The sequence below is a fragment of the Cygnus atratus genome, chromosome 3, assembly GCF_013377495.2.
Source record: "Cygnus atratus isolate AKBS03 ecotype Queensland, Australia chromosome 3, CAtr_DNAZoo_HiC_assembly, whole genome shotgun sequence".
NCBI lineage: Eukaryota > Metazoa > Chordata > Aves > Anseriformes > Anatidae > Cygnus > Cygnus atratus.
This window is the reverse complement of record NC_066364.1, coordinates 31851696-31877696: the sequence shown is the minus strand read 5'-3', so window position 1 is coordinate 31877696 and position 26001 is coordinate 31851696. Positions and strand designations below refer to the sequence as shown.

At 40.3% G+C, this 26001-nt stretch overlaps 1 protein-coding gene across 4 annotated transcripts; it reads left to right on the top strand.

Annotated features, from left to right (window-relative positions):
- Positions 1-4117: 4117 nt before the first annotated feature.
- Positions 4118-25000, top strand: ASRGL1 (asparaginase and isoaspartyl peptidase 1). Of its 4 annotated transcripts, none has more exons than XM_035543063.2 (7): positions 4118-4255; positions 5271-5517; positions 10053-10195; positions 15405-15559; positions 19154-19272; positions 21158-21268; positions 23855-25000. In XM_035543063.2, exons 2-7 carry the CDS (start codon positions 5331-5333, stop codon positions 24088-24090), a joined length of 951 nt encoding a protein of 316 aa, XP_035398956.1. In that variant the 5' UTR covers positions 4118-4255; positions 5271-5330; the 3' UTR covers positions 24091-25000. The 4 variants fall into 4 exon arrangements, with proteins under 4 accessions (XP_035398956.1, XP_050565868.1, XP_035398955.1 ...); XM_050709911.1 differs by having other exon boundaries at positions 4129-4255; positions 5268-5517; XM_035543062.1 differs by lacking the exon at positions 4118-4255 and adding an exon at positions 4338-5168 and having other exon boundaries at positions 5268-5517.
- The last annotated feature ends 1001 nt before the right edge of the window (positions 25001-26001 follow it).

Below are 26001 nucleotides of genomic sequence, written 5' to 3'. Positions count from 1 at the left end.
TGCACTTGCTGGGAAGATATGTAAGCTTCTGTCAGATGTACAGCTAGGTTTTCCAACAGATCACACATATGTACTATTAGGATTAGCAAAATAAGAATGACTAAAAGGGTTCTACTGAGTGAATAAAAGCTTGGAATAAACAGTAAAAAAGTTGAAAATAACCTCCAAAAATTGACCTTGATCTGTCTGGAGTTGGTCACTAGAACAGGGCAGGCGGCATTTGTAGGTTTCACAGACTGTGGGAGGGATTGCAAAAGCACAGAGGTGATAGATGAGCACATTTCTTCAGAAGTGCAGTGACATGAATGCAACATGGTTTCAGGGCTTTTTTATTGCAATAACAGAAAGAAAAGGAAAACAAAAATTTCTAATATAGTCTCTGTCAGTAACCCATGTTGCAGTTTGATTGCCTTGTGCTTAGGGTGCTCACCAAGAGTGCACCTTCAGCAGAGCAGAGGGCTGAAATTGGGCATCCACTTTCTTGATAAACACACATGATGCAGGGATAGGAACTGCCAGAGCCATTTTTAAACTTCAGCTTTGGAAACTAGTCAGATCTACTCTGCGCCTGATTCAGAACTAGGATCTCAACTGAGACTTCCCATTACTGGTATTGTATCATATGCTGCTCGACTCCTCTCCCCCAGCAAATGGTATTCCCAGAGCGCTGCCTGCTTTGGTCTCCTTGTTAGTACCCTTCCCCTCTGTATAAAATACAACACTGAGAGCAATAACATGCTGTAGCTTCTTGTTTGGGGCAACCTCCTACATGAAGGATGTCTGAGTTCTGGGTCTTGATCCAAACAACATTAAAAACAGTTCAACAGAAGAGGGGAGACCCTGCATACTCCCTGTACTGATGTTTTATGTATTATGGAAATGGGTAAACATTCTGGGTTAAAATCTCCTCGAAGTAGGGAAATGAAACCATCAGTCTTATTTCTGGGCAATCTTCCCAAGAAAATATTTGCCATTAAACTATTCAATATACAACTCATTAATACATTTGAGTTGATCATGTATGTATTTTAGTGAATACCATATCTACTGTTTTCTTACTGCTGCACATTTCATTGCTGATCTTATCTGAAAGCAAGTTTAAGAAATACTGCAATTTCCATTAAAAATTAGATTGATTCTCAGAGGAACTGAATTTTCCATCTTCTCTAAATGGTAGCATATTCTTTATAAGAAAAATATGGTAAAAAGTGGTTTGCAGACTTAATCAGACTGTGCATGTGAACAAAGTTACTCAACATGCATAGGTTTTTGCAGAGCATGACCTGAGCATCATAACACTGCATTGATCACCCTGAGTTCTGCCCACATATAAAGATTCAAGTTTGCAGACTTTTTGGATTAGTATTGTGTCTCTGCATGTTTACGACACTTGCTTAGTGTTGATCAACGATGCATGCTCCTAGAATTCAGTAATAAAATACAGAACACTACTTTCTGTTCCACATCATGTTTTTAATATTTTCAAATAGTTTATAGATAACAGACAAGTTTCTACATAAACATTTACTCAAAATATAAAAAAGAATAATTATGAGTACATATTAAAGGAGCTACTTCTACAATATGGTTTACTTTCTTTGCCGGTTCCTAAAATCAATTTTTCAATGAGATTCTAGGGGAATTCTTTCTCTAGAAGCAGACAGGCTTGTCCTCATTAAATAGGCTCTGTGGGAAAATTGAAGGTACAATTATAGTTGTATTTTAGTCATCTGAGATGCAGGGTAAGCCCCAATGATCTTTAGCTGTACTTCCTCTCGCCATACATGTTGTGATCACTTGCTCCCCAGCTTCAGCCCTCTAGCACTTACTCATCTACTGTAATACATTCCCACCTCTTTCAAGTGTATCACATTCAGCTTACAAGCAGGAAAGCTAATCTCCACCAGGCTGAGCATGCAAAGGAACTCATTTATTCTGTATATTTTTAAAGGTGCTTCTCCAGCAATTAAAATATGCAAAGCTCTCTTAAGAAAATTAGCAAGAATGAAGTCAATACATTTGTTTCTGCAGTAATTATTTAAAACTAACAGTTTACATTGTCTTAAAACAGATTCCTGATATAGAACACAATACATCGATTAAAAGAAACCCTAAATATTAGTTGCAAAATAAATAATAAAAAATACTTTTCAGCAAGTTCTGTGGGGTTTTAAGGCATTTCTTTATATAGAATGTCATTAACTTCTATGGAACTTTTTCATCAGCATACTTGCTTACACTGCCTAATTCATCTCTTCAATATTCAGTATTTTTCTAATTATACTGGTAAACATCCTATTCCTACAGAAATGTTTAAAAGACCACTATCTCCGAGTGAAATAGGTGGGAAGCAATTCAGTGCTGACTTGTAAGGAATGATGTATCAAACAATTGCCTTTACCTCACTGGCTACCCAGCCATTTTTGGTGGCCCTCTCCCTCTGCTGTTCCAATGTTAATTTGGAAACTGATTGTGACTCAGTTAAAAAATAAATAAAAATGATTTGACCACTGCAGCAAAGAAGGTGCCTAAAGAAAGCTTAGGGTAGAAAACTGATGTAAAAACAGAGTATGCCAGTTTTATCAAGTGACACACTTGCTTTGTTGAATCATGACAATGTTAGACTAATATTAATATTTCAATTTAATGTTATTATATAAATTTTGTGTTCAGCTGTCCATGCAAACAATTGAAATAATTCTTCTAAAGTATTTCATTCAATTAGTATCAGTTTCCTGTTTTGACACTACCTCTGAAAGCAAGATAAAATATTCTATTAAAAAAGAGGTACTCTCAAATAATTCACATTCAAAATTTAAATTCCTCTTTGTTAATCCTATCAGTGACAATGAAAAACCATCCAGTGTAGTTCCTTTTAATTACACCATGCTAATTCATTTTAAACCAACGTTCAGAATCAAAACAGATCTTCAATTGAGTGACTGCACACTGCCATAAATCCTTGTTCTTTAGCACACTCACGTCAACTCAACTGCTTGTGTGTCCAGAGCAGACTGCATTTACTGCTGTCCCCAGAACCTAGCGTGAAGCAAAAAAAAAGTAGAAAAAAGTGAAAAGGTGGTGAACTAAACAGAAATGGTGAAGCAAGGCAGCTGGCTGCTAGGCAGGTATAGAGTTTGCATAAATTCGGAGAAATTCTTGTTTATGTTTTTTTGCCACAAAGGTAAGAAACAATGGAAATTATTTTTTTTTCAGTTAACTTTTTCAATGTGTTTTTCAACTATTTTTCCTTTCCAGGAAGAATTTTTCTAGTAGCTCTTTTTATAGCAAGCAACTATGTGTTCTACCAGCAGCCTATCATTAAAAAAAAAAAAAAAAAAGGCAAACCTATTTCATGCCTTAGTTATCCATTTAGAATCTGAATGGATATATACAGATTATTGTCATTTGGTCTCTTTCAGCTTGAAGACTCAGATTCCTTATGTCTCACTACACCTTCCAGTTTCAATTTACGTACACTTACGCAGTTTGTGTTTTGGGGACGAATAATCCCAGCTTGTTTAAAAGTGAGCAGAAGGCAGGGCGGATGTCATGTATTGTTGGGTTTTGATTTGGGAAAGAGGTGTCATTTTTCTAATCTAACTTGAGGAGAAACCAAGCGGAGGTGAGTGATGAGGAAATTAAAGGTGGTGTAACATCTGATAGGAGAAGGTACATCACCGAGAAGAAATAAAGGCAGTTATCGTCTCATCGTGGAACAAACTGGCTGGTCCTGCACTGGGCACATCACCGGCCTCCAGGACGTGTCACCTGCTGGAAGAAGCCGTGCTCCCTGGCTGCTCCTTCTGATTTTTGTGGAAATGTCACTTCTGCACACCTGTGTGTAGGCATTTCTCCCTGGACACCACGCTTAGCCCTTTTCTGAGGCGGGGGTGAGGAAGGGACTGCTTATTTCCATCACCAGTGACACACTGGGCTGCGGGGACACAAATTTACCGAGCAGAGAGTCAGATCAACATCTCCGGCGTGGATACTTACACATATACCCTTATTCTGTCAACATACACACCACCACCGCCAAGCCTAAAGCCACCGCTCGCCGGGCGCGCAGGGGGCAGAGGGCGGCAGCCATCTTAGCTGCGGGCAGCCCTCAGGCGGCGGGGGGCGCCATGTCGGGGAGGGAACCGCCCGCTCGCCGCCACCGCGCACGGCCCCGCTCCGGGCTGCGCCGGCGGACGGGACGGGTTGGGGGCTGCAGGGGGGGTCCGGCCCCCTTCTCTCGCTCTCCACAAGGGTGGGTGAGGCTGAATGAACGCGGAGAAGCCGGCGGCGGGTCCGGGAGGCGGCTCGGGGCGTGGGGGCGGCCGGGGAGAGCCCCCGCCGGGCTCCTCCCTTGTGGGCGGCAGGAGCCGGAGCCCCGCGGAGGGACGTGCGCGGCTGGCGGTGAAATAAAAACGCTTTCCAGGAGAAAGGCCTCGCGTACGGACTCCAGTGAAAATGGAGAGTTTTCTGCCCTGTCTGGCATTGCAGGGCCCAAATAGGGTGGACTGTGGGAGCTATGGGGGCGCGGGCGGCTGGGCTAATGTCTAGAGGGTGTGCAGATACTGTGAGGGAAAAACAGCTGGATTTCCTTTTCCACAACTTCTAAAAATACTGGGCCTGGGAATATTTTAATGTGGAGGGGTTCCTCCCTTACTACCCTAGCTTTTGGCAGGAGGTGAAGCTCTGTCTCCTTTGCGCCTCAGGAGGTGTAAGCGGTGCTGTTTTGCTCGTGGGAAGCAGCAATAAAAACAGCTAACCACCAGGTCTAAACGCTTTGTTTTGCTGCACAAAGTACAATGTTTTGCAAGAGGTCAGAGGTTTGGCATCTGGGCAGCAGAGTTAAGCTGCTAACTCGGGTCAGTGGCTTCATCTCTGGTTATATTATTGCATTTGAAGAATGGGATTACTCATCTAACAAGCAGCTCACAGCACTGAGATGCTGATGCTTGTTTCTGTATCACTTGTGAAATAATAAGATCGCCAGACAGGCTTCGTGCTAAATCACGAGATCGTAGAGTACATTTGCTTGAAAGGGGCCTCCAGAGGTCGCCCAGCTCGAAGCAGAGCTGAGCTCAGGGGTGTGCCGAGTTGCCTGGGGGCTCCTACAGTTGGAACTTGAATATCTCGTAGGAGCTCCTTCGTGTGTGTGCACAGCTTCCTGAAAGGTAAAAGCATTGAGCTCAAACTAAGCGTATCTTAACTTTTCTGCAGGACTCTCTCCTCATGTAGAAGGGAACAAATGCTAAATGCTGTTCTTTCCAAAGCAGGCTGATTAAGAGCAACCTGTTGGCACAGCTGAAAACCTTGGAAAGAATTTGGCCTTCAGGATGAAGCCTGTCATCGTGGTGCACGGTGGAGCTGGCCGGATCTTCAAAGAACGAGAACAGGGATGTCGTACTGGCGTTGTCAGAGCTGCACTGCAAGGCTACAGTGTCCTGAAAGAAGGAGGCAGTGCCTTAGATGCAGTTGAGGAAGCAGTGAGATCAATGGAAGATGATCCTCATTTTAATGCAGGTAGTTTTTCAAGAAGTAAATTGGCGTATAATCATTATGTATGTTCACTGTTTTGTCCTGATCATTCTGAAAATGCTGGTTTGCTATCCCTTTGAAGTGGAGTAAATATTGGTGTCACAAAGTAGTATTTATCATTATAATAAAAGAGCGTTGTATGTACCGCAGTTTCTTGTGAGCACACTTGGGCAGACAAGTTACTCTTTCTTATTTTTCAGTGTTTTGTACCTACCAATTCATTCTTGTGCTCCAGTATCACTGTTCTGTAAATCTTACCTTGTTACTGTGATGTATCTTTAGTTTTAAGATACAGGCTCCTTAATGGAGTGTATGTTGAGTTAACTCATATTTAAGTCCCTTGAACGTAACCTACAGCAATATTTAAACCTTAATGTTTGACCTTTACGTATTGCTAAAGGAAGACTGTTTCAGTGGATTTTAGGAGTTTTTCTTTTAGTTATTGCTTGTAATTAGTGCTTTCATAAATAATATTACAAGAATCATACGCCGCTGGTATATGAGTCATGAGTTTATACAGTAGGGGTTTATAACTGAATTTTCTAGCAATTAATGTTAATTAATGTTAATGTTAGTTAATAGTCCATATCATATAACCTCAAATTTATTACTTAGATGCATTTCAGTGAAAATGTTTCACCATCCCTACCAAGGTATGTCAGGAATGAACATGGGCAGAAAGACCTCTCAAAGTTCAGTATTTCAGATGGCATACCTGTTTGTTATGTGGTTGCTTAATTTGCAGAGATTCACGTATTCCTTCTGACCTTGTAATTGCGAATGAGGGAAAGACTTCACTTCATATGAAACTTTTCAGTGTTTTGTTACTGACTTGGGCTGAACTTCTTGACTTTCAGAGGTTTCAAACTGAACAAATGAAGCAGACTCAGAGGTGCGGTGTGTATTATGAAGCTGTTGTATAATTAACGTCCGGCTGGCGTTCTCTCATTTAACTTTTACTTCTCTTCACTTGTTCTCTAAATCAGTCACTAACCTTTAGGACTTTGTTTTGCTCAGGTCAGTAAATCAGTATATGTTTGGCCTTTGATTCTCTTTATGCTTCTGGGTTATGCCTCAAAATATCTCTCTGGACAGGCAGTTTAGCTTTGATATTTTAAAAGCATCAGCTTCTTCAGGGCAGGAAAAAATCCTAATTCTTGAGGAACATCCCTTTCTGCCCAACATTAAGTGTACGATGTTAGTATGGAAGCGACTTCAATAGAAATATAAGCTTACTGGTTGTTTTCAACTCTTAATCATTCTGTATAAACAGTTACATATGTTCTTGGTTTCCCATATACTAGTTTTGATGGTTCCGTAAATCAAAATTATGTAGATGGGAAATACATTTTAGCTGAGTGTGACTCTCTGTGATGAAAGCTTGCTTTATAATGATCTGTCTGCGCTCATTTATTTAACTTATAAGTCTGTAGCATTTGAGCACTTAAGTAGGATCACAGTAACTAGCAATATTCATACATGCTTTTTTTAACCCTTTATTCGGGAACTTGTCACTAATGCTGTTTTTTCTGAGCCATACTGAGTTTGGGAAATGGGTGACAAGAAGCGAACCGAGACATGACAATGTTTCTCATCTCTCAGACCACTCATCTAGCTCTTCACATGGAGATGTTTTCAGTGTTCTGCTTTACGTGTATTTCTTGTTTCTAGAGTTATAGAAAGGAAGCTTGGGCTGATGCTTCAAAGTTACCAGTCTCTCACCAGAGCAAGAATTCCAGCCTCTCCTGTAGTGTACAGTCACTGATTTACACATTTGAGCAGGGTGTGCTCCTTTAAAAATGACCAGATCGTTTGAGGACAGGATTTTAGACCCCGCCATAGCCAATGATTGCTAGATAGTTGTAACTTTGCATTTTCTTGACAAAGTGCAATATGCTTGTGATTGACTTATTCGTGGTCCAAGGTTACATTTATCCTTAATTATTTAATTCATCCAAATTATATTTCTGTATGAGGGTGTTTACTTCAACTGGCACTAACAACGTTAAACCTTGTTTACGGTAGATTAAATGAGCAATTTTTAGCAAAATTTGCTTAGATTGGACTCGAGCCTTAAGCCCTTGTTTAAGTTTGACTGTGCTGATCTAAGAGGCAAGCAGTCCTGTAATCACTTACGTATGCCTCTAATTGTGTCGATGCTCATTAGATACAGCTGCTCTCAGGAGCTCGCAAAAGGGAGCTGACAGCTATGTGAAGAGGGCCCTCATTGGAGTGGCTGTTTTAAAACTCGACTTGTGGTATTTACCTCTATAAAATAAAAATGGGTTTTGTTGTCATGTTTTCTGGGAAGTGGCCGGGGTTATACTTCCTGCAAGCCATCTCTTTGGCAATTAGCAGTATTAACTAGCTGGGTGTGTGTACTCCAGGTATAAGAACTGCCATTCCAGGACATTGATCCTCTCACTCCTTCCTCCTCAGCCTTTGCAAGACTGTGCAGTCTGTAGTTAGATGGATTCTCAGCACCCCTGCTGTGATTTTGGTAATGTCACACTTGTCTCCCCATAAATTTTCCATGTTTTATTGTCTCAGTTTTCTTCCCCTGCTTCCACTTCACAAGGGAGCCAAACCTTTCTTCCCAGTGCTGCTGCCGGTGGATGCCACGGCCTCAGAGGCACGTAGTCCCTACGCAGGGTGCTGGAAAGCAGGAGAAAGGACAGTCTCTAACCACAAGAGGAGGTATTTGTCCTACCTTAAATAAACCAAAGTTTAGTGTCTAGCCTTGTGGCGGTGTACAGGCTTTCTCGGTCGTCAGTGGAACGAGACAGGATGGCGATGCAGCCAAGGCAGGTGGGAAGGAACTACTCGTAGGGCCACCTATCTCCGTCCACTGACTGTAAAAGGAGGCTGTTGTAGGCAGCTACCTTTGACTGCAGGGACTGTCCGACAGTTTTCTGCTCAGGAACATTTAGGAAATCCTAGGATGTATCCCAGGAGAGATCTCCAGCAGATACTTGCAATGCAGTGATGAGAGGGGCTGGTAGAGCATCCCCTGGAACCGTGGTTCTGATCACGGATATCTGAGAAAGGTGCACCCCAGTTCTAGGGGGCATTTTGTGAGCATGGGCGAGGGCCTACCTTGTCAAAGGAAACTAGCAGAACACGGCAGGGCTTATCTAAGAAACAAAAGATGACGTATTCCTTACATCAGAGTAAGGCTGATTCTGGAAGAGTGGTTTTCGCACAGGTGGCAGACGGGAGCTACCTGTCAGTTCTCCACGGATCAGTGTAGCCTGGAAATTAGCACGTTCTGAATGATGTGGGACTGAACTCTGCAATAGCTCGTACAATTGGAGGGGGGCAAAAAGTAACGGTTTGGGGCAGAGGTCAGGTGTGCAGTTGTGTTACGTGAGTTCTGGAGATTGCGGCAGGAGGATTACAGAGGTCTGTTGCCTCCAGTAGCTGGGGATTGAACGTTACGTTTTCAGGTCTGAAGTGCATAGGTGGAAGCCTTATGTCAGCAATTATTACCAGTAGTTTCTGATGTGCTTTAATGTTGGTTTAATAGGAAAAGCAAACAAAATAACTGTTCTAGTTCTGTACAATGTTTGAGTCTTTCCACCTGAGGTGCTCTGTAAACCTGCCATGCGTTTTGAATTTCTTTTTAAGTTTAGTCTTCTCCAGCCCTATTAGCAAGGCTTGTGCACTTAAAACTTAACATTCCCCTGTGATACACGTACTCGTGTTACTACAAAATGAGATGATGCACTTTTTTTTTTTTTTTTTTTTTTTTTACTCATTAATTTTCAGTTAGGTTAGTGTTAGCATTGATAATTACATGAGAAAAATAACTACCCGGCATTTCATTACTTGATTTTTATAATTTTTAAATTCATTTGTCTGCTGTTGCTTAGTAAGGAAGAACTTGTTATTTCAAGCTTTTGGTACAGTAGTGAGTGGACACTTCTATTCTGCTCTACCAATTTTGGCAGCTGCTTGGAATGCTGTGTGCCATTAATCTTCTGATAGAACTGAACAATACACTGTTTTGTTGGCTTATGTTGTATCCTACAGTTGGAAGAATTGCGAAGGTAAAATACCTTTATGTGCATGTGAAGTGATGTAGGGGATAAAGAGCCTTGTTCGTGATTGTTTGTTGTTTTAACTTTCATGCCTAATGTATTATTTTGGATGGCATTACGTAATTGGCACTCCATGTACTGTCTTATGACTGAATTCATGATTTGTTTGAGTTTCAAGTGTGTTTTTCATCATATAAAAATAAAACTCAATGTTTTTAAGTAGCCATTGCACCCCTGAGATTTCTGTTAATAGCTGGATTTTGTGGTTATACTCAGCAGTGTAGCTGCTGTTTTGTTTGTATTCAGGAAGAAGGCACTTTCAATGTGTCAGAACAATCTGGGAAAGAGAAAGTTTGTTTCATGAGATCTAATAATTGAATCAGCTGATGGTTAGCTCGTAATGACTTTCTTTTTTCCTTAACTCCTTTTTCCCCACCCCACCCCTTTTTATTTATTTATTTATTTATTTTTTGTCTTTAGGCTGTGGTTCTGTTCTAAATGAAAAAGGTGAAGTAGAAATGGATGCCATTATCATGGATGGAAAAAATCTAGCCTCTGGAGCAGTATCTGCAGTTAAATGTATAGCAAACCCAATAAAACTAGCTCGGCTTGTCATGGAAAAGGTATGCTGAATGTGTACTTGAATTTGAAACACTTTTTCCCTTAGAACTTCATTGACTATACTGATAGACCTCAGTGATGATGTTGTGAATCCTCCCTTAAACCAGGGAAGACAGGAAAATGGATGGTAGTGCTTAGAAACTTGTGACCATGAGGAACTTTTATTGTAAGTATTTATTTAAAATGGCACTCTAGGGAGACTTGAGTTCTGTCTTGCAGTCGGAAGGAACCTCAAGGAGAAATTGACCTAAACATGTCAAGCTTCTGTAGCTCCACAGCTGGTATTGAAAATTGTAGGGAGGGTTGTTCATTGTAGAGCACCTGTGCTGTCACTGAGTCTTCTGCTTGGCATTCCGAGATAAACGTTGGAAAATGTACTAGTGATTTTGCAACGAGGTGGAACTGAATTAATGATCCGCTAACGCTTTTGTCCGTGAAATCTGGTTTCATAGGATCCTAGGTGGCCTTCCCCATCGTGGCCTTCTCAGGCAGCAGCCCTAACGCTAGCTCGTGGTCTTCCAGCAGCAGAAGATAACACAGGCACTGTGTGATGGAGGTTTTCCAAGAGCATCAGACCTATCTGGGCAGCAAAATTATTATTACATGGGCTTCTGCACAACATCCATCCCACTGTACTCCACTAAGAAGTCCCTCCTAGTATCTGCCATAGCAAATGTCTGTTGTTCTTCAGAAATGGTGCCGTAGGTATAGTTTGGATGATAGAGTAGGCCATCAGTGTGATACGTGCATCTGTTTTACCATTACTGGACTGGGACAGTGATCACAAAGTTCATCTTGTCTTTGGAGTGTGCATTCCTCATGCTGCTAGCGCAGCTCCCGCATGATTGAAAAGGGGTCGCAGTTGCAAGAACACTTGCAAACAAAGAGGAGGTATGTTTTTTAACCTCTCAAAGTGACCTGCGGAGAAGGTTGAAATGTGTTTTGTTCTCAGCAGATTCCAAAGGAGATGGCAATTATTTTTGCCCTGAATTGTAGGATAGTTCTGCTTTTAGAATCAGAACTTTTCACTAAGCTATTTAATACAAAAGCGTCATAAAATTTGTGCCTACAAGGATAAAGTCAAAACAACACTTTTTTGAGAACATTAAAAAAAAAAAAAGAAAGCTTTGCAGAGTTTTCCCAAATGAAAAAAAATAAACCGAAACTTGCCCTCTATCTTTCTCATCTATCTTAAGGCCTGTCTTGTCATTATATGGTGCTTCAGGTGTTCAAAAATGTTGAGGCTAAATTTAAAAGGAAATCATAAAATTCAACTGTACAAGGCCAAGTATAATGGTTTGGCAATAAAACGTGAAATGAGAAGTACTTCCATTTTGCGGTGTAGTGTATTTCTATTTGGCCAGATGCAATAAATTCTGTGTAGATGACAAAATTAAAATGTAAATGCTAACCTAAATTGCTTGATATCACTTGAGGTGAGCTTCTGCTGTTTTTCTGGCAGGTGTTACAAACTGGGATACCAGCCGATGTCACCCTTCTGTTCATCGTAGGCAGGGATTTTGGGACACCAACCCAGCCTATTTCACAGTACTTCTCAGAGTGTATTTTGTGTTTTGTTTTACTGTGGATAAGTGAAAATCCTTTGAACTCTGTGACCCATGGGTGATAAGACTGGAATTTCCTGAGGTCCTAAACATTTTAGGATGCTTATTTCCCAGTAGTATTGAGATGCATCACCACCCCAAGGAATTTTAAAACATGCAGCTCCCAAAACCTTAAAGAAGTAACAAACAGAAAAACTCCCCACCTGCTTGTAATTTTTATTTCCATCCTATTACGGAACAATATGGGCTCCATCTGGTGGTCAGAGTAGCTCCTGAGACCGTTGTGCATGTTAATCCTGTACGTTGTTGCACTCTTACTGGGCTCAAACGTGCCCAAATTCAGGGTGTAGAAGAAAGGATGACACCAGAATAATTTCCAGTCGTGACTTACTGAACATAGTACTCTGATACATGATACTGAGCATTTTAGTCTCTAGAGACGGAAGGCTTGGTACGTTAACTAATTAATCAAGGAAATCCTAGAGAAAGCAGTTAAATTTTTTGTTAAATTATTCCTGCTTGTAGTGAATAAAAATAGAATGATGCATTGAAATGACTTTTTTTAATGTGGCATGTAATCCCCCTCAGCTCCAACACTTCTTTACATGGGCATCACACGAACAGTGGAGCACTGATCCATTGCTATGCACAAGCTGCCTGTGTATACATTTACCCCTACTATATCATCCAGCTTTTTAAATTAGAGGAGAATTTAGGTTACGACACAGGCTTCTCAAGACAAAGGTGGGAACTTCTGCTGTGCTCTGTGCACTGCCAAGCTTGTGAAATAAAGAGCTGGTCTGAATTCCAGGCCAGCTGTAGAAATCTGGGGGGGGTTTCTCTTCTCTGCTTCCCATAAAATTAACTAAACTTGCTCATATTTAACATTTGTTGTTTGTTATTAAGATCTCTGGAAACTATTATTTTTTTTTTTCCTTTTGGACTACTCAGTGTGAATGTATCCCAGAAGAAAACAGGCGCTTCAGAAAGTTAACAAATATATTCATGAAGCTGTAGAAAAAGAATGAGATGGAAAAATGTGCTTTTTGGTTGTTTGGCAATGTTCTACTAGCTCTTTCGATGGACAACGTATATTGAAGAGAAAAATAAATTGAATTTCTCCTTAAGGCACTTTTTTTTTCCAATGAGGATTGCAAAAAGACTGTCATAGCAGCTTTGTTCTTGTATATTCAAATATTTCTTGCTTGTGCAACTCATGAAGGTGATATGTTATCAGAAACTGCATGTGGAAGGGAACCCTTTAAAATGTTTTAAGAAATAACTTTTAAACTTTTTTTTTTTTAACAATGAAACCTCATGTGTTTTTTAAACTTACTGAAAGTAATATAAAGCCTCCATTCCTGAAGAAAGCAAGTGATGGAGGAGAAAACCTTCTTATACATGTCAAGTCAAAAGAAAAGTTGAGTAGTATTTTCTAAAAACGAAATTTGAATTATTGGATCGGATTTCTGGCGGTTTAGTTGCGGTGGAGGGGGGGCAGTATTGCACAAAGCAGTTCTCTTGAGCATCAAACTCTTCAGCTTTATTATAAATAGGTGGGTCTGTCATTGTCTGGTAACATCACGCAGCGTGTAAGGCTGTTGTCTGTTCTTTCAAGGACTTGCTCCTTGTGACTGGTACTCTTGTTCCCTAGGGTGCTACTCTCATGAACTGAATAATTAATTTGTCAATAAAGAGATAATTAAATTCTTCGAGATGTTTGACATTAGGGCTGCCACATGCGTGAATGGCCGGTCAGGAATGTTTTTCATGTGATGTCACGTTTCCTGCTTGCATAAGCGTTTGAAGGCGTTGGTGCAGAGACGTAGTGTGCTAAGGCAGAGCTCAGTATCTGATGTTTGGGAGAGGTTTGGCTCAGATCCTTCGAAGTATTCAGTGCTATGGCTTGGTCATGGTAGTGACTGCTTGCCTTTGCTTTAGAAATCAACAGAAGTTGATGGCCTGTAACATGTTTGAAGGATGTGGGTCTGTTAGAGCAGGTCCAGAGTAGGTCCCCAAGGATGATCAAGGGGCTGGAGCACGTCTGTGAAGAAAGGCTGAGAGAACTGGGGATGTTCAGCCTGGAGAAGAGAAGGCTGTGGGGTGACCTCGTTGCGGCCTTCCAATACTTAAAGGGGGCTTATAGAAAAGGTGGAGTCACTTTTTATATGGGCAGGTAGTGATAGGACAAGGCGGAATGGTTTTAAACTAAAAGAGGGGAGATTTAGATTAGAGGTTAAGAGGGAATGCTTCACTCAAAGGGTGGTGAGGCCCTGGCACAGGTTGCCCAGAGAAGCTGTGGATGCCCCATCCCTGGAGGTGTTTAAGGCCAGGCTGGATGGGGCCCTGGAAACCTGATCCAGTGGCTGGCATCCCTGCCTATGGCAGGGGGGTTGGAACTGGGTGATCTTTAAGGTCCCTTCCAACCCAAGCCATTCTGTGATCTTAAAGTCTGATGCTTTGAGACTGTCAGCGTCCTGTGGAACTCAGCACAACACAAATACCAGGCCTGTGGCACCCTCGCTTCAGGCTGAGAAGCAGAGTATGAGCCTCTGGGGTGCCCTGCAGGGCTCTGCAGTCCTGCTGCCTCCAGCATCGCGTCATTTTGCCTTTGAGACCATAGTTGTCACCTGTGTGCTGTACTGCTGCGTGGACACACGGGCTTGCCTGAAATTAGCTGCTGCGCTCTGAAATGACTCAACGCTGTGTTGTCAGACCACCATTCCTCCAAAACCTTCCTAGGTCTGATGAGCAATTAGGAGTTGTGCAGCAGTCCAAGAAGGTGATGCTTAGTTTTGGACTCTGATTTAAAAAAATAAAAAAATAAAAAAAATTTTAGAGCTCCTACTAAAGCATAAGGATTAATGAAACAATTTTTTCTGGCAAATTTCTCTAAAACAGGAACTAAGCAAATCATACAGACTTGGAAGCATGAATTTAACTAAGGTTGTTGACTCAAGATCTGGTTTAAGTGCCTCACTAAATAAAGGAATCAAAATAGAGCTTCTGCAAGTGCAAATGTTGTTTGAAGAGAGCAAACAATTTTTGTCAAACCTGTTAGAACAACATTCTGTTCTTAAGTATGAAATTCTGGGTCTGCAAGAATAGGAGCTTGTTTAAGGAAGTACTAAAAACAAAATGGTTTAGCTGATGTTAAGAAACACTTGAAGTGAATGATACTAATTTTGTTGTTGTTGTTATTTTACTCCTACAAGGTGTAATACCTTCAAACTGAACAGGAATTTATTTACTGTTCTTTTCTTCTGAGTCAAATCTTTCTAGATCTCTTAGTTAACTGGACAAAACTGTTGTTCAGTTGAGCAATGACTTGGTGATTAACTGACAACAGCACAAAGAACTTGCATGCAAATTAGCAAAAGCAAATTTTCTTTTTTTTTCTTTACCTGTTATAAGAAGTATTAAATAGATAAATGCAATTCTGTTCTAGTAACGGTGAATGTATGTGTGTTTTGGAGACCTGATATGTTTTTCATTTAGCAGAAGAGTAGAAATCCGGGAAGTTTAAAAATAAGATCTGGAATTTTGTTGGTGTGCATACTTCTAAAAATAGCAAGTGACTATGCAAAACTGCTTGGTATAAGGCAAAACAAGAATTATCAGTTAATTTCTTGCCTGTCTTCTGCAGACAAAGCACATGCTGCTGACTGACCACGGTGCACACCTGTTTGCTCAAGCCATGGGTGTTCCTGAGACTCCAGGGGAGAAACTCATAACTCAGAGATCTTTGGAGAGATGGAAGAAGAACCTTGAGCCAGACTCCAACCCTGAAGAGTTTCAGAAGTAGGTTTTTATAACAATTTACTTTGTGGTATCAGTTCCAAAAAAAAAAAAAAAAAAGAAGAAAAAAAGCTAACCAGCCAGAAAACAACAGCAACAAAAACAATCCCAAAGCTTGAAGGTCTGTTCTCAGACTTGAGAAGATTTCAGTTCAGAGTGATTTGTGGTTTGATGTAGTCCTCATGGTATGTCCTAAAAAAAATCCTCAAAATCCTTTCAGTGAATTTGCTCAAGTGTAAGTAACTGGAACAAACTTGAACAAACTTAGTGATGCTCAAGGGAGAAGATTGTCAGACACTTGGACATAATACAGGCTTTGTGACATTAATGGTGGACAAAACTAACACTGTTATTACTCTTAAAATCACCAGCTCTGTAAGTACATATAGCAATGTTAAGATACACATATGCTTCACCTTTGTGTAGTTGTTTTCCATGAAAGAACTGTGAGTTAGAGTATCTCCAGTCTGATATTTAAAATGACAAAGTGCGTGTAAAAAAATCATAAAGCTCGTCTTGGTTAAGTAGATTGATCAGATTTGTCTGGATTAGGTGGTTAAACTACATCAGATTTTGACAAAGTAACTCCTTCTGAGTGCTGATTATGGCTGTTAGTTACTGTAGGAAAGAGGGAAAACAATTGACCAAGATGTTCAGTATAGTAGTGGATGTGAAAAGCGATGCTCTCAGGAGGTATTACACACCAGCCAAGTGCAAGTTATTTGAAAAACAAGCAAGCCTCGCATAACAAACTAGAGAGGAAGGAAAGGTGGATGAGAAAGGAAGGAAAATCATGAGATGTCAGAAATCTTTGTTATGCCTGTGAGGTAGCATAAATACTAACTTGTTTTGAGCTTGCATTTGTATGGCAGTGGTTGTTGCATGGGAAAATGCTGTACTGCATGCTGCTGCTCTTCTGTTTGGTGAAGTAGTAGTAAGGAGAGAAGCAGAGCTGAAGAATTTGTAGATCAGAAGGAAGAAGTTTCTTCTGTGGGCATGTTAAGTAAAGTCAACGTAATGGGGCCATAATATACAAGCTGTATGTTATTTTCATTAAATTGCTAAAAGGAAAAACAAATTCATGAGGCAAGTGTTGTAAATATGGTCTTGTAAGCAAACTGAAGTTGTTCCTTGACCATAAGGTCTCAGTCATAGTTCATTTTGTATCCAACAAGTTTTTTCGATCTGTGTGGTATCTGACTTCTATGTACTGTGAGAATTCATTGCCAAGAGTTCTGGGGATGGTGTAGCTGCCACTGTCACTTGGCCTCCTGAAGACAGCAGTTGGAAGCATGGCATCTGAGTCTCCGTTCATTCCTTATAGCTGCTTAGATTTCTTTCCTATAATTAACAGTGTTAGGCATCTTCAATTTCAGCATTGTCTTGTTCTGGGGTACCTAGAAGGTTTGTATATTTCTGGACAGCTTGAGACTTTTTCTTGTCTTAGCCACGCTGTTTTTTCCTGACAGGCAGTACCCACAAACATCGGCAACAGCAATTGACAGAAAACCCTACTACAGATGCAGGGCTAAGAGACGAAATAGCAGGTGTTTTATTCCTTGAGCTTGTTCAGTCTAAGTGCACGTAACTTCATGGATATTGGATAATGAAAGATTTAGTCCAAAAGGAAGGAACAAATCCATTGTGTATCATAATATATGCAGTACATAAGAATAATCATTGATAGAACAAAACTATCACTGCTAACAGCACCCCCTAGTATACTACAGGTACGTGTTGATATTTTTGCTACTGTCAGTAATTAACATTAGACATAATGATCTCTCTACTTAGTTTTGCGGGCCTTGTTAATGTTTCTGAGTCAACCAACTACGCAACAGATTGTTTATACCTTCTTTGCCTTTGTTCTGAAGATGAACAAGGAAAACGTGACACTGAAGCAAGAAAAGAAAAGTTGAAAGGAGCAGTAAGAAATAGTTTAGTTTTGTGTATGCTCCACAACAGCTGAAGCTGGCTACACTCAGTTAGTTACTTAGTTATCTCCAGTTGAGCCCCTGTACCAAAATAGTTACCTGCTGCATCTGTGAATTTGTGTACTTTTATTATTCACGGATGCTTAAGGTAAATATGTACCTTGGAAAACGTACATCTGGACGTGTCTTTCTTAATTCCTCAGGAGGGTCTAACTTCGGTTGGTTGGAGGGCGCTACATGTGTGTAAGGGAGTACTGAATTTACCAATATTCTCTTCAGCAAATCTTTTGTAACAGATGGATGGGTGGGAAGCCCATCTGCACCAGCATATCAGTTTGAGATGAGGTCCGTCTCCACCTAAATGTCAGAGCAGTCTGTAAGGCCTGTGATTCATCAGTCGACTTTGAGTTGCTGTGAATGAAGTGTAGGGACTGACAGTGCGGTCTTTTACATAAGCTGGAAGGAACAGGAAGTTGATTCTGTGAGAAATTGACTGAGTTTCATCGTACACAAAGACTTTGTCTGACTTTGTCTGATCTTAACTTAGATTTTGGGGTTACGGAGAGACCCTCACCAATGCCCAGGCAACCTCCAAAGGTATTTCTGTTGCACTCACCTTTTGGGCGGTTCCTTGAAGGACTGGCACAAGTTCTTTTCCTTTGTGGAGGGATTTAGATTTTGGGGGGTATACCTCTCCTAATTAAACAATATTCAACATTCCTGCATGAATTGCCAAGATTGGAATATGTAGGCGCTCAAACTGTTGCTTCTCAGTACAGCAACTGTTACGGTAAGTTACAATAGCCCTTTTTCTCCAAGTATGAACAGACATGTATATTCAAAGCAGCTTATTGTATATGACTATTCAGTGCTGAAGAAATCAGGCAGTAGTTGAGATTTTTCTTCAGTGCATGAAGATTTTTAAGCTGGTTTGCCATTTCAACAGATTGTACTGGCCAAGTGATTTAAACCTCAAGATTGCTTAGCTACGGAGTACAGAGAGGAAAATATGTATTAATGATGCATTATGAACAATGCTAGCTGAAAGGCACATAAATAACTATTTTTTTCTGTGGCATTCAAACATTTAGGGGAATAAGGAAAAGGAAAGAGGAGGAACAGGAAGGAAATGATTCAGTGCATTCATAACATTGTTCTCTTCTCTGTATTTACTTGTTTACGTGCGTCGTCATTAATAACCCCAGTTCACTGCCTATTAAGACAGTGGAGGCATGATTCCTGCGTCTTTGAGTTGCTGTTTAGGGGCAAGTTGTGCATCAGGTGTGTCACAGCCAAAAAAACTGCTCCAGATCTGTGATAGAAATATTTCTGGCCTGTGTGATTGTGTGTTGTGCCTTTTCTTTGCCTCCTCACGTTGAAATTTCCATGCTATGATTGTAAACAAGTCATGGGGGGAGATCAGATTTTAAGGAAAAAAAAATCAAGTGCTTTCTGTGCTATTAAATAAAAAGCTGTGAGAATTGTTGTATATTGGTGGTTATTTTTGTAATGAGGAGCATGGTGAAAAAATGGCTTTATGATGAGCAGTAATTTTTTGCAGTAATCTTTTTTTTTTTTTAAAGCTACCTGGAAGATAAATGCAACATGCTTTGGCAAGTATGCTTTAATTCTACCTAATTTTGTGAACTGTTTTTCTTGGCAGAGACCTTGGAACAGTCGGTGCTGTTGCTATAGACAGTGAAGGAAATGTAGCTTGTGCAACATCCACTGGAGGACTCTCCAATAAATTGATTGGCCGTGTTGGTGACACAGCATGCATAGGTATGCGGTGTGGGGATTTGCCTCATATTTTTTGGAGATACCTCATTTAAAAAAATAAATATATAATTCTCCTTCTTATTAGTGAAAGAAAGCAGAAATAGTGATATATCTGCAATGGAGGCCTAACTTCAGTGTCAAAACTGAAGCTCCTTAATAGAAAGTGGAGTTTGCAAATAGGGATTAGGAGCAGAGGTGTGGTGCTGTCATCTTCATCCAACATTTTTCTGTCTGGAAAATGGGGAGGGGGGTTCTTTTTCCATCCTTTTCTGAACGCTGACATTTTTTTCCCGTGTCTCTTTCTTGTTCGTTCTAATAAAGCTATCTGTTTGTACATCCATGCTCACAGTTAAGTCAAAAATGTAGCCTGCTCCATACTAAGGTGCTGTTTTCTTGATACTTAAAGTACGTGTAATTGTAATTAGGGTTAGTTGTATCAGTGAGCCAGAACTGCCGAGATGCCTGGCAACTTTGAATAAATTCCTGTTCTTAGAGAGCCCCGATAAGACTGCCTCAGAGCCTAATAGAGGCGGTGTAGAATGAGAGAAATATTTTAAGAGCTCTCTTATCCAAGTATAAAGAGACACTTGAAATCCCTTCCCCAGACTTGTTCCTCTCATGGGACAGACTTGCTATTTGATTATTTCAGGGTTATACCACTGAGTTGGGATTTGGAAAATAATTATTTTTAGTAAAACATGTTCCAAACACAAATAGCACTGCTGTTGGCATACGTGATTTTATAGAACTAATACTAACTTTTCTCACACCCTGAGTTACTAATACTCTGGTGCCCTCTGTATTTTGAGTGTCATTTTCAACTTCATTTCTGACTGCAAATACCCTTTTTTAGGTAGGTCATGTTCAGGGCACTTACAGTATGGGAAATGTCTGCAAGGGAGAAGTGAAACTGGGCACTGTTCAGTGCACTGTTTTCAACTTTTGTTCTTACTAGAGGTCTGCAGGATTGGATACCGGAACGCTTAGCTGTGCTTTTAAATGTTTGAGCCTATTGAAGGGGGGGTCGACAGGCTGGTTGTGGCAGTGTTTTTCCACATGCAAATCATGGCCTGTTGGAAAGTGCTGATCTGATCAAGAAGGTAGGAAAGGGAAGAAGCTTTCGTTGCTCTTCTACACCTCTTTCCCCTCCCATGCTACTTTGTTTATCCATGTAATTCTGTGGTATGCACCTCCCCAGCTCCTGGGAAATATTTCTCGTAGGAGATGCTTAGGAGATGTGCTAGAAACATGGGTGTTGAGCATGTGGAAGCTTGGTGTAGAACAGGGTGTGGAGTGTGCCAGCAAAACAAGGATGGGGGAAAAAAAAAAAAAGGTGGGAGTTCAAAGAAAAGAAACACTCTGCTTGTGGGGAGGACTGGAGAGATTCTTCAGGGTGCCTTGTGATGCTTCACCAGAACCCAGACTCTTCAAATCTCTGATCTAATTTTGTTCTTGCAGTTAAGTCCCCCCCAGATTTTGGTCACTTAGCATTGTCCTTACAAGATCTTCCTTCATTCCTTCTCTTTTTGTAACGTGTGACCTGGCATTCTGCATCCCGTCGCTATCCTGCTGATCCTCAGTGTACTGTTCCTTGCTGTTTTGGAAAATATTTTCCCCCATCCCGGTTCTGATGCTACAACCAGATCACTAATTTTCTAGCTCTCGTAACTTGGCAATTGGCTTCATCTGGCCATTGCTGGTCTCCGTCATGTGTTCTGTGTTGGAAGTGAGGCAGAAATGAGAAGGACTCTTTGGTATTTTGCTCCCAGAAGTGAGCAGAACTTCCAGACTCTTTGGAAGAAAAGTTTGGTTTTTATTTTAAATAATGCAGAGCTTGTGAATTGTATTTTGTAAAAATACTGCCTTTTTTTTTTTCCCCTCTGAAAAGGAAGTGGAGGTTATGCTGATAACTGTTCTGGTGCCACTTCCACCACAGGACATGGAGAGAGCATTATGAAAGTGGTCTTAGCCCGACTGATCCTCTATCACATGGAGCAAGGTATATTCCGAACTTCCTGTGAGCTGACCTGAGGGGGATAGGAAACATTGCCTAATGACAGGTTGCAGGTTATGTGCTGTCATCCCCGAACAGTTGTCAAAGGAGTTGCTCCCAGGCACGTGTGGATGGGTCACCTCTCTTTAGAAGAAACAAAGCAAAGTACTAGAGTATTACTAAAGCTAGCACAGCCACAAGTGGGCAGAAATATCCATGCTGCTTGATGTTTAATCACTTTTAGATGAATGTATATTAAAAGATGATATTGTCTACTTTGTAATGTTTAACTGAAGCTTTTTAATATTTTTTTCTCTATTTTACACTAAAATGTTTTGAACAAAGAAATAAAAACCAAAGACAAGATATTTTTAAGGAATCAATAGGGGAGAGTTAGACCTAAAATAAAATCAGAACTGAAATAAGAAAGCTTGGAATATCCCCTTTCTAGTAAGCTGTAATGGTCTTTGTTTAACAACTCTGATTATAGCAACAGAAATGCTTTTAAGACATTTTAACTATGATTTACGTTTTCATTTTGTTTTGGAAAATCTACTAAACTGACTGGGTGGGTATGTGGCAAACAGCTGACACAGTATGTCTTCTGTGACTGTAACATAATCTGACTGTGGGATGACCCTGTGGAGCTTTACCTTCATGATCTAGCCTGCCGTGTAACCCCTTGGTTATATTACAGCCTGTGAACATTGCCAGACAACATGCTTGTATTGCATGCAATTGAAGAACCATCAATATAGATATCACCAGTATTTTTAGCAAGCCGTGGCTTTGGGGCAGTACACTGTAACTGACTTTGAGACCAGACGAACTGGAAATAGTTGCAGAACTTTCGATTTACATTTCTGTAAGAGAAACAATAAGTAGAGAGATGTGTAACAGCTGAGAGTATTTTTATTATGCTTTATAGAGCTGTTTGCGTATATAATGGATGCATTTCTCTGTAAATCTCCTGGGTCATGTTACAGTTTCAGCATAAAATACAACCTACGGATTATTTCCCAAAGCTCTAACACATCACGGTCTCCCCTTTCTCTCCATATTATATCCCTTGCCATTCAATTTGTGAGTGGCTTTCTAAGCTCTATTTACTGTAAACCACATAAACCAGTTTCTTCTCTTGATTGAAGTTAACTGCATTGCAAAACCTGTACATTGATAGTAACTGTCTGGCTTGTGATGCACTGTGCAAATGAGGCAAATTGAAAAAAAAATTCAATTCACATGTGTGCATGCTTAAAAGGAATAATTGGTTTGCACTGTTTCACCCTGCTGCCAGTGCTTGCTCTACCTTCATTCATGCTGCCCAGAAGTATAACAAAGTTGCCAGGAAAACACGTCAGCAATAGGCCTTTTTTTTCCTTTTTTTAACATTTCCATGAAGGCGCTGAAAATAATCTCCCATGTTATCATAACTTTTTGAGTCCTTGAACGGTCAACTGAAGTTGCATATTTAAAAATAATTTCAGAGCTCTTCCATAATTCTGTTCAGCTATTCAGCAATTCACGAAGTAAATACCTTCTTTTGGGACCAATGCTACAAAATTTATTTTCTTATTTTATGAGTGAAGTGCCTTGCCAGTCGTAATGGCTGTTGGAGTCTCTGCCTTATGGTGGCAGCTGTTGTCTCGATGAAAAATCAAACAGTGAAATACTGACCCTTTGAAGTCAGTGCCACTGACTTGAATAGTCCTGGTGTCACCCGTAATGACACAGAATGGAGCTTGATCCTGTCAGTCACCAGTGCTGTGAATTATTCTGATTCTGCTGGTTTTGTTTAACTCGGAATTTGCAGGGAAGACGTGAAGGTCATTTTTTATTCTGCATCATAAGCTGCATAACATTACTGATTGTGTATGCAAACTTGCAGCGAGCTATTCTGCCGCTATTACAGGCTTGTGTGTAGAATGTACACAGTAACGTAGATTTATTTCTCAAATACTCCAGTTAATATGAATTAAGGGTAATGAAAAGATAAAGTTGCTTTGCCAGTACTTTCTGACATCAGTACATTTCATCTTCATCTTGCCTGATGCTTTCAGAAGTTCAGAGTAACGCCAATCTCTGGTTTTGATAAATTACAGAAATGTGAAGTACATGCTTTGGGCTACAGTGTGGTCAGTAGACCTGGAACACAGATGCTGACTGACATTTATGATTGTTTTAATGTGGTGGGTTTTTTTCAAATTATAAATGCCTTAGACCTAGCTTATGGGAGACGTTTGACAGAAAGCGTGAGGATCGGCCTTTCTCCCTTCAGATGATGGCATAAGAAATGTTATGTCTTGAACACAGAGTTGAGGAATTAGTCTGTATCAAGCACTGAAAGTGAAGTATGATCTGAAGCTATTCAAATCCTGTCTTTGCAGCAGAACCATACCACAGCAGCTATTTGCAACTGTCCAGCACCTTCCTATAAACCAGTTCCTTTACCACGCTGGAAGTTTCTTGCCAGTTTAGCTGAAGGAGGAGTTAGATTTGGTTGGCTCCAACAGGAAAGGTGTGAAACTTGAAGGGAATTATAGAATTTATTTCAAGACGGGTATTGTGAAGTTATCTTGTTCTCCTTTTCAGGAATGTCACCAGAGATGGCTGCTGACACTGCATTAGACTACATGAAGACTCGAGTTGGGGGCCTGGGAGGTGTTATTGTTGTTAGCAATTCAGGAGAGTGGGCAGCAAGGTTCTCCACCAAGCAGATGTCCTGGGCTACTGTAAAGGATGGTGAGCTACATTATGGGATTTACGCTGGGGAGAGGCATACAAAATCTGTTGATGAAGCACTTGCATCTGCAAGCGAGGGATTCTGAGAATGAAGAATCATTGACTAAGGAAGAATGAAGATCTCCGGTTTCTGTTGGAGGACAATGACAATTTAATCTTTCTTTCGAGATCTGCACTCTTTTGATTGTTTCACAGGCATTTATCAAAATGAAACGTGGACACAGTTGTCATGGATATGTGTGTGTAGTGCTTATTAATACCTTTGGACAGTCAGGAGATCCTCCTTTTCTAGATACGAAAGAGAACGGTCAGTAAGTAGAGGGCTGTGGGCTTCCTGGTTAGCATGCCTCAATTCTGTGTTAAAGGGAGCCTAAGTTTCGGGATCAGGGGAACTCCTTTCCATCCCTGTTGTCAGACACTGCTTTCGAGATGATTTAAGAAATAAGTACTTGTTAACTAAAAATTGAATTTTGAAAATGACGTGGCTTTCCATGTCTCTTGAGCAGTCAGCCCATAATAACAAAGTGCTTACTGTCAGTGAAAAATCATCAAGCAGCAGTAAAGAGGTAAGACTAACTTGCTGTCACAGGCTTGAGGTAACTGTCAGGGGAGAAAATAATGAAGTCAAGAAAATAGCTTTTCTCCAGAGTTGGGAACTGTGACACTTCCTAAGGAGTCTTATTTTATTCCATTCATCGGCATCAGGCCTAGAACTAAAAAACAGAGACTGCAACAAAGTAGGCTACAATATTTTGAAGTAGATGTGGATAGTTAACAGGAAGAATATTAAGGACTTAATATCTGGAACAGTAATAACGAAGGTCATGATTTCAATAAATACAAATAAAACAGCGGTCTTTGCTAATCAAATACAAAGGTGATGAGCACCTTATGTCTAAATGAGAGAAATGATGATTAACTGGAAAACAATGATCTAAAATCAAGTGGTAAAAAGCAAGCTGCACTGCAACAAATAAAACTGCCTCTTGTAACAAGTTTCTTTTGTGAAGTCTGAACCATTTTTTGGAGGGATTTTCTTTTTAAAAAAGAATTGACATTCTGTGTTGCCTCTTTCCAGTACAGTTTCTTCATTAAGATTTTGCATTGTTTTAATTAAAAAGAGCAAAAATACTTAATTTTCCCCCCATTTTCTGGCTTAACTAGATTATTTTTGTGTTGAAACTGTGTAATAATTCTATGGATTTTAGCTGATGCCATGCCTTAGGTTTCCTCTGAAACCGAATATGTATGTATGGCATGCCGACGTACTGTGGAATGTTCCCTTTGTAAGATAACTCAAACAAACATAGCAACGATCTTAAATTAGGTTTTGAAACTGCTCATACCTGTATCCCAACTACAATAAGCCATGTTATTGAGTTGGCTCATACAGAACGGTAAGGTTGCCAAGACTGTCTGACCCCCCTTCTACTTTAATCCTTGTTTTATTAGATGTTGCAGGTGACTGGATGTGAACAGTGGTAGTTCAGGAGTAGATGGCTTCTGCAAAACAGCCACGGAGTACTCACATAGCTTATTCCACAGGAGATAATGTAGAAGATGGCTGCTACCTGATCATTAGCTGTTTATGAAACAATAAAAGTCTTTAAGATGTGCTCATCATCAGAGGAAAATAGCCTGAGCAAAAAATATAATTTCTGTTTTTGTGTGTGGGATACCAATCTTTCGCGGGCAGGCTGTTCTCTGGAAGAAGGTAGCGTTGTCTTAGCTTCGTTGCCAGAAGATCAAGGTAATCCAGATTTTGTGGTCAAGCTTCTGCTTTGTTTACCTCACCTGTCCCTAGAACAAGATGGAGCTTAGGACAGGCAATAGAGAATATAATTTCTGTGAGTTCTGCCACATTTCACTTCGCGACATTGTTTTGATGAAATTGCTCAATGACTTTCTAATGAAAAAGAATGAAATTTGGATGTTTTTAGAGCTAAATGGTAATATGGAGGTATGGATGTTGGATTTACAAAGAGAAGAATACAAAA

Bases quoted from the DNA above. Each gene is read 5' to 3' on its own strand.
- ASRGL1 (XM_035543063.2), top strand. From the start codon at position 5,331: ATGAAGCCTGTCATCGTGGTGCACGGTGGAGCTGGCCGGATCTTCAAA. The intron at 10,196-15,404 runs GTATGCTGAATG...TGTCTTCTGCAG, and splicing joins CTCGGCTTGTCATGGAAAAG to ACAAAGCACATGCTGCTGAC. The intron at 15,560-19,153 runs GTAGGTTTTTAT...TTTTCTTGGCAG, and splicing joins AACCCTGAAGAGTTTCAGAA to AGACCTTGGAACAGTCGGTG.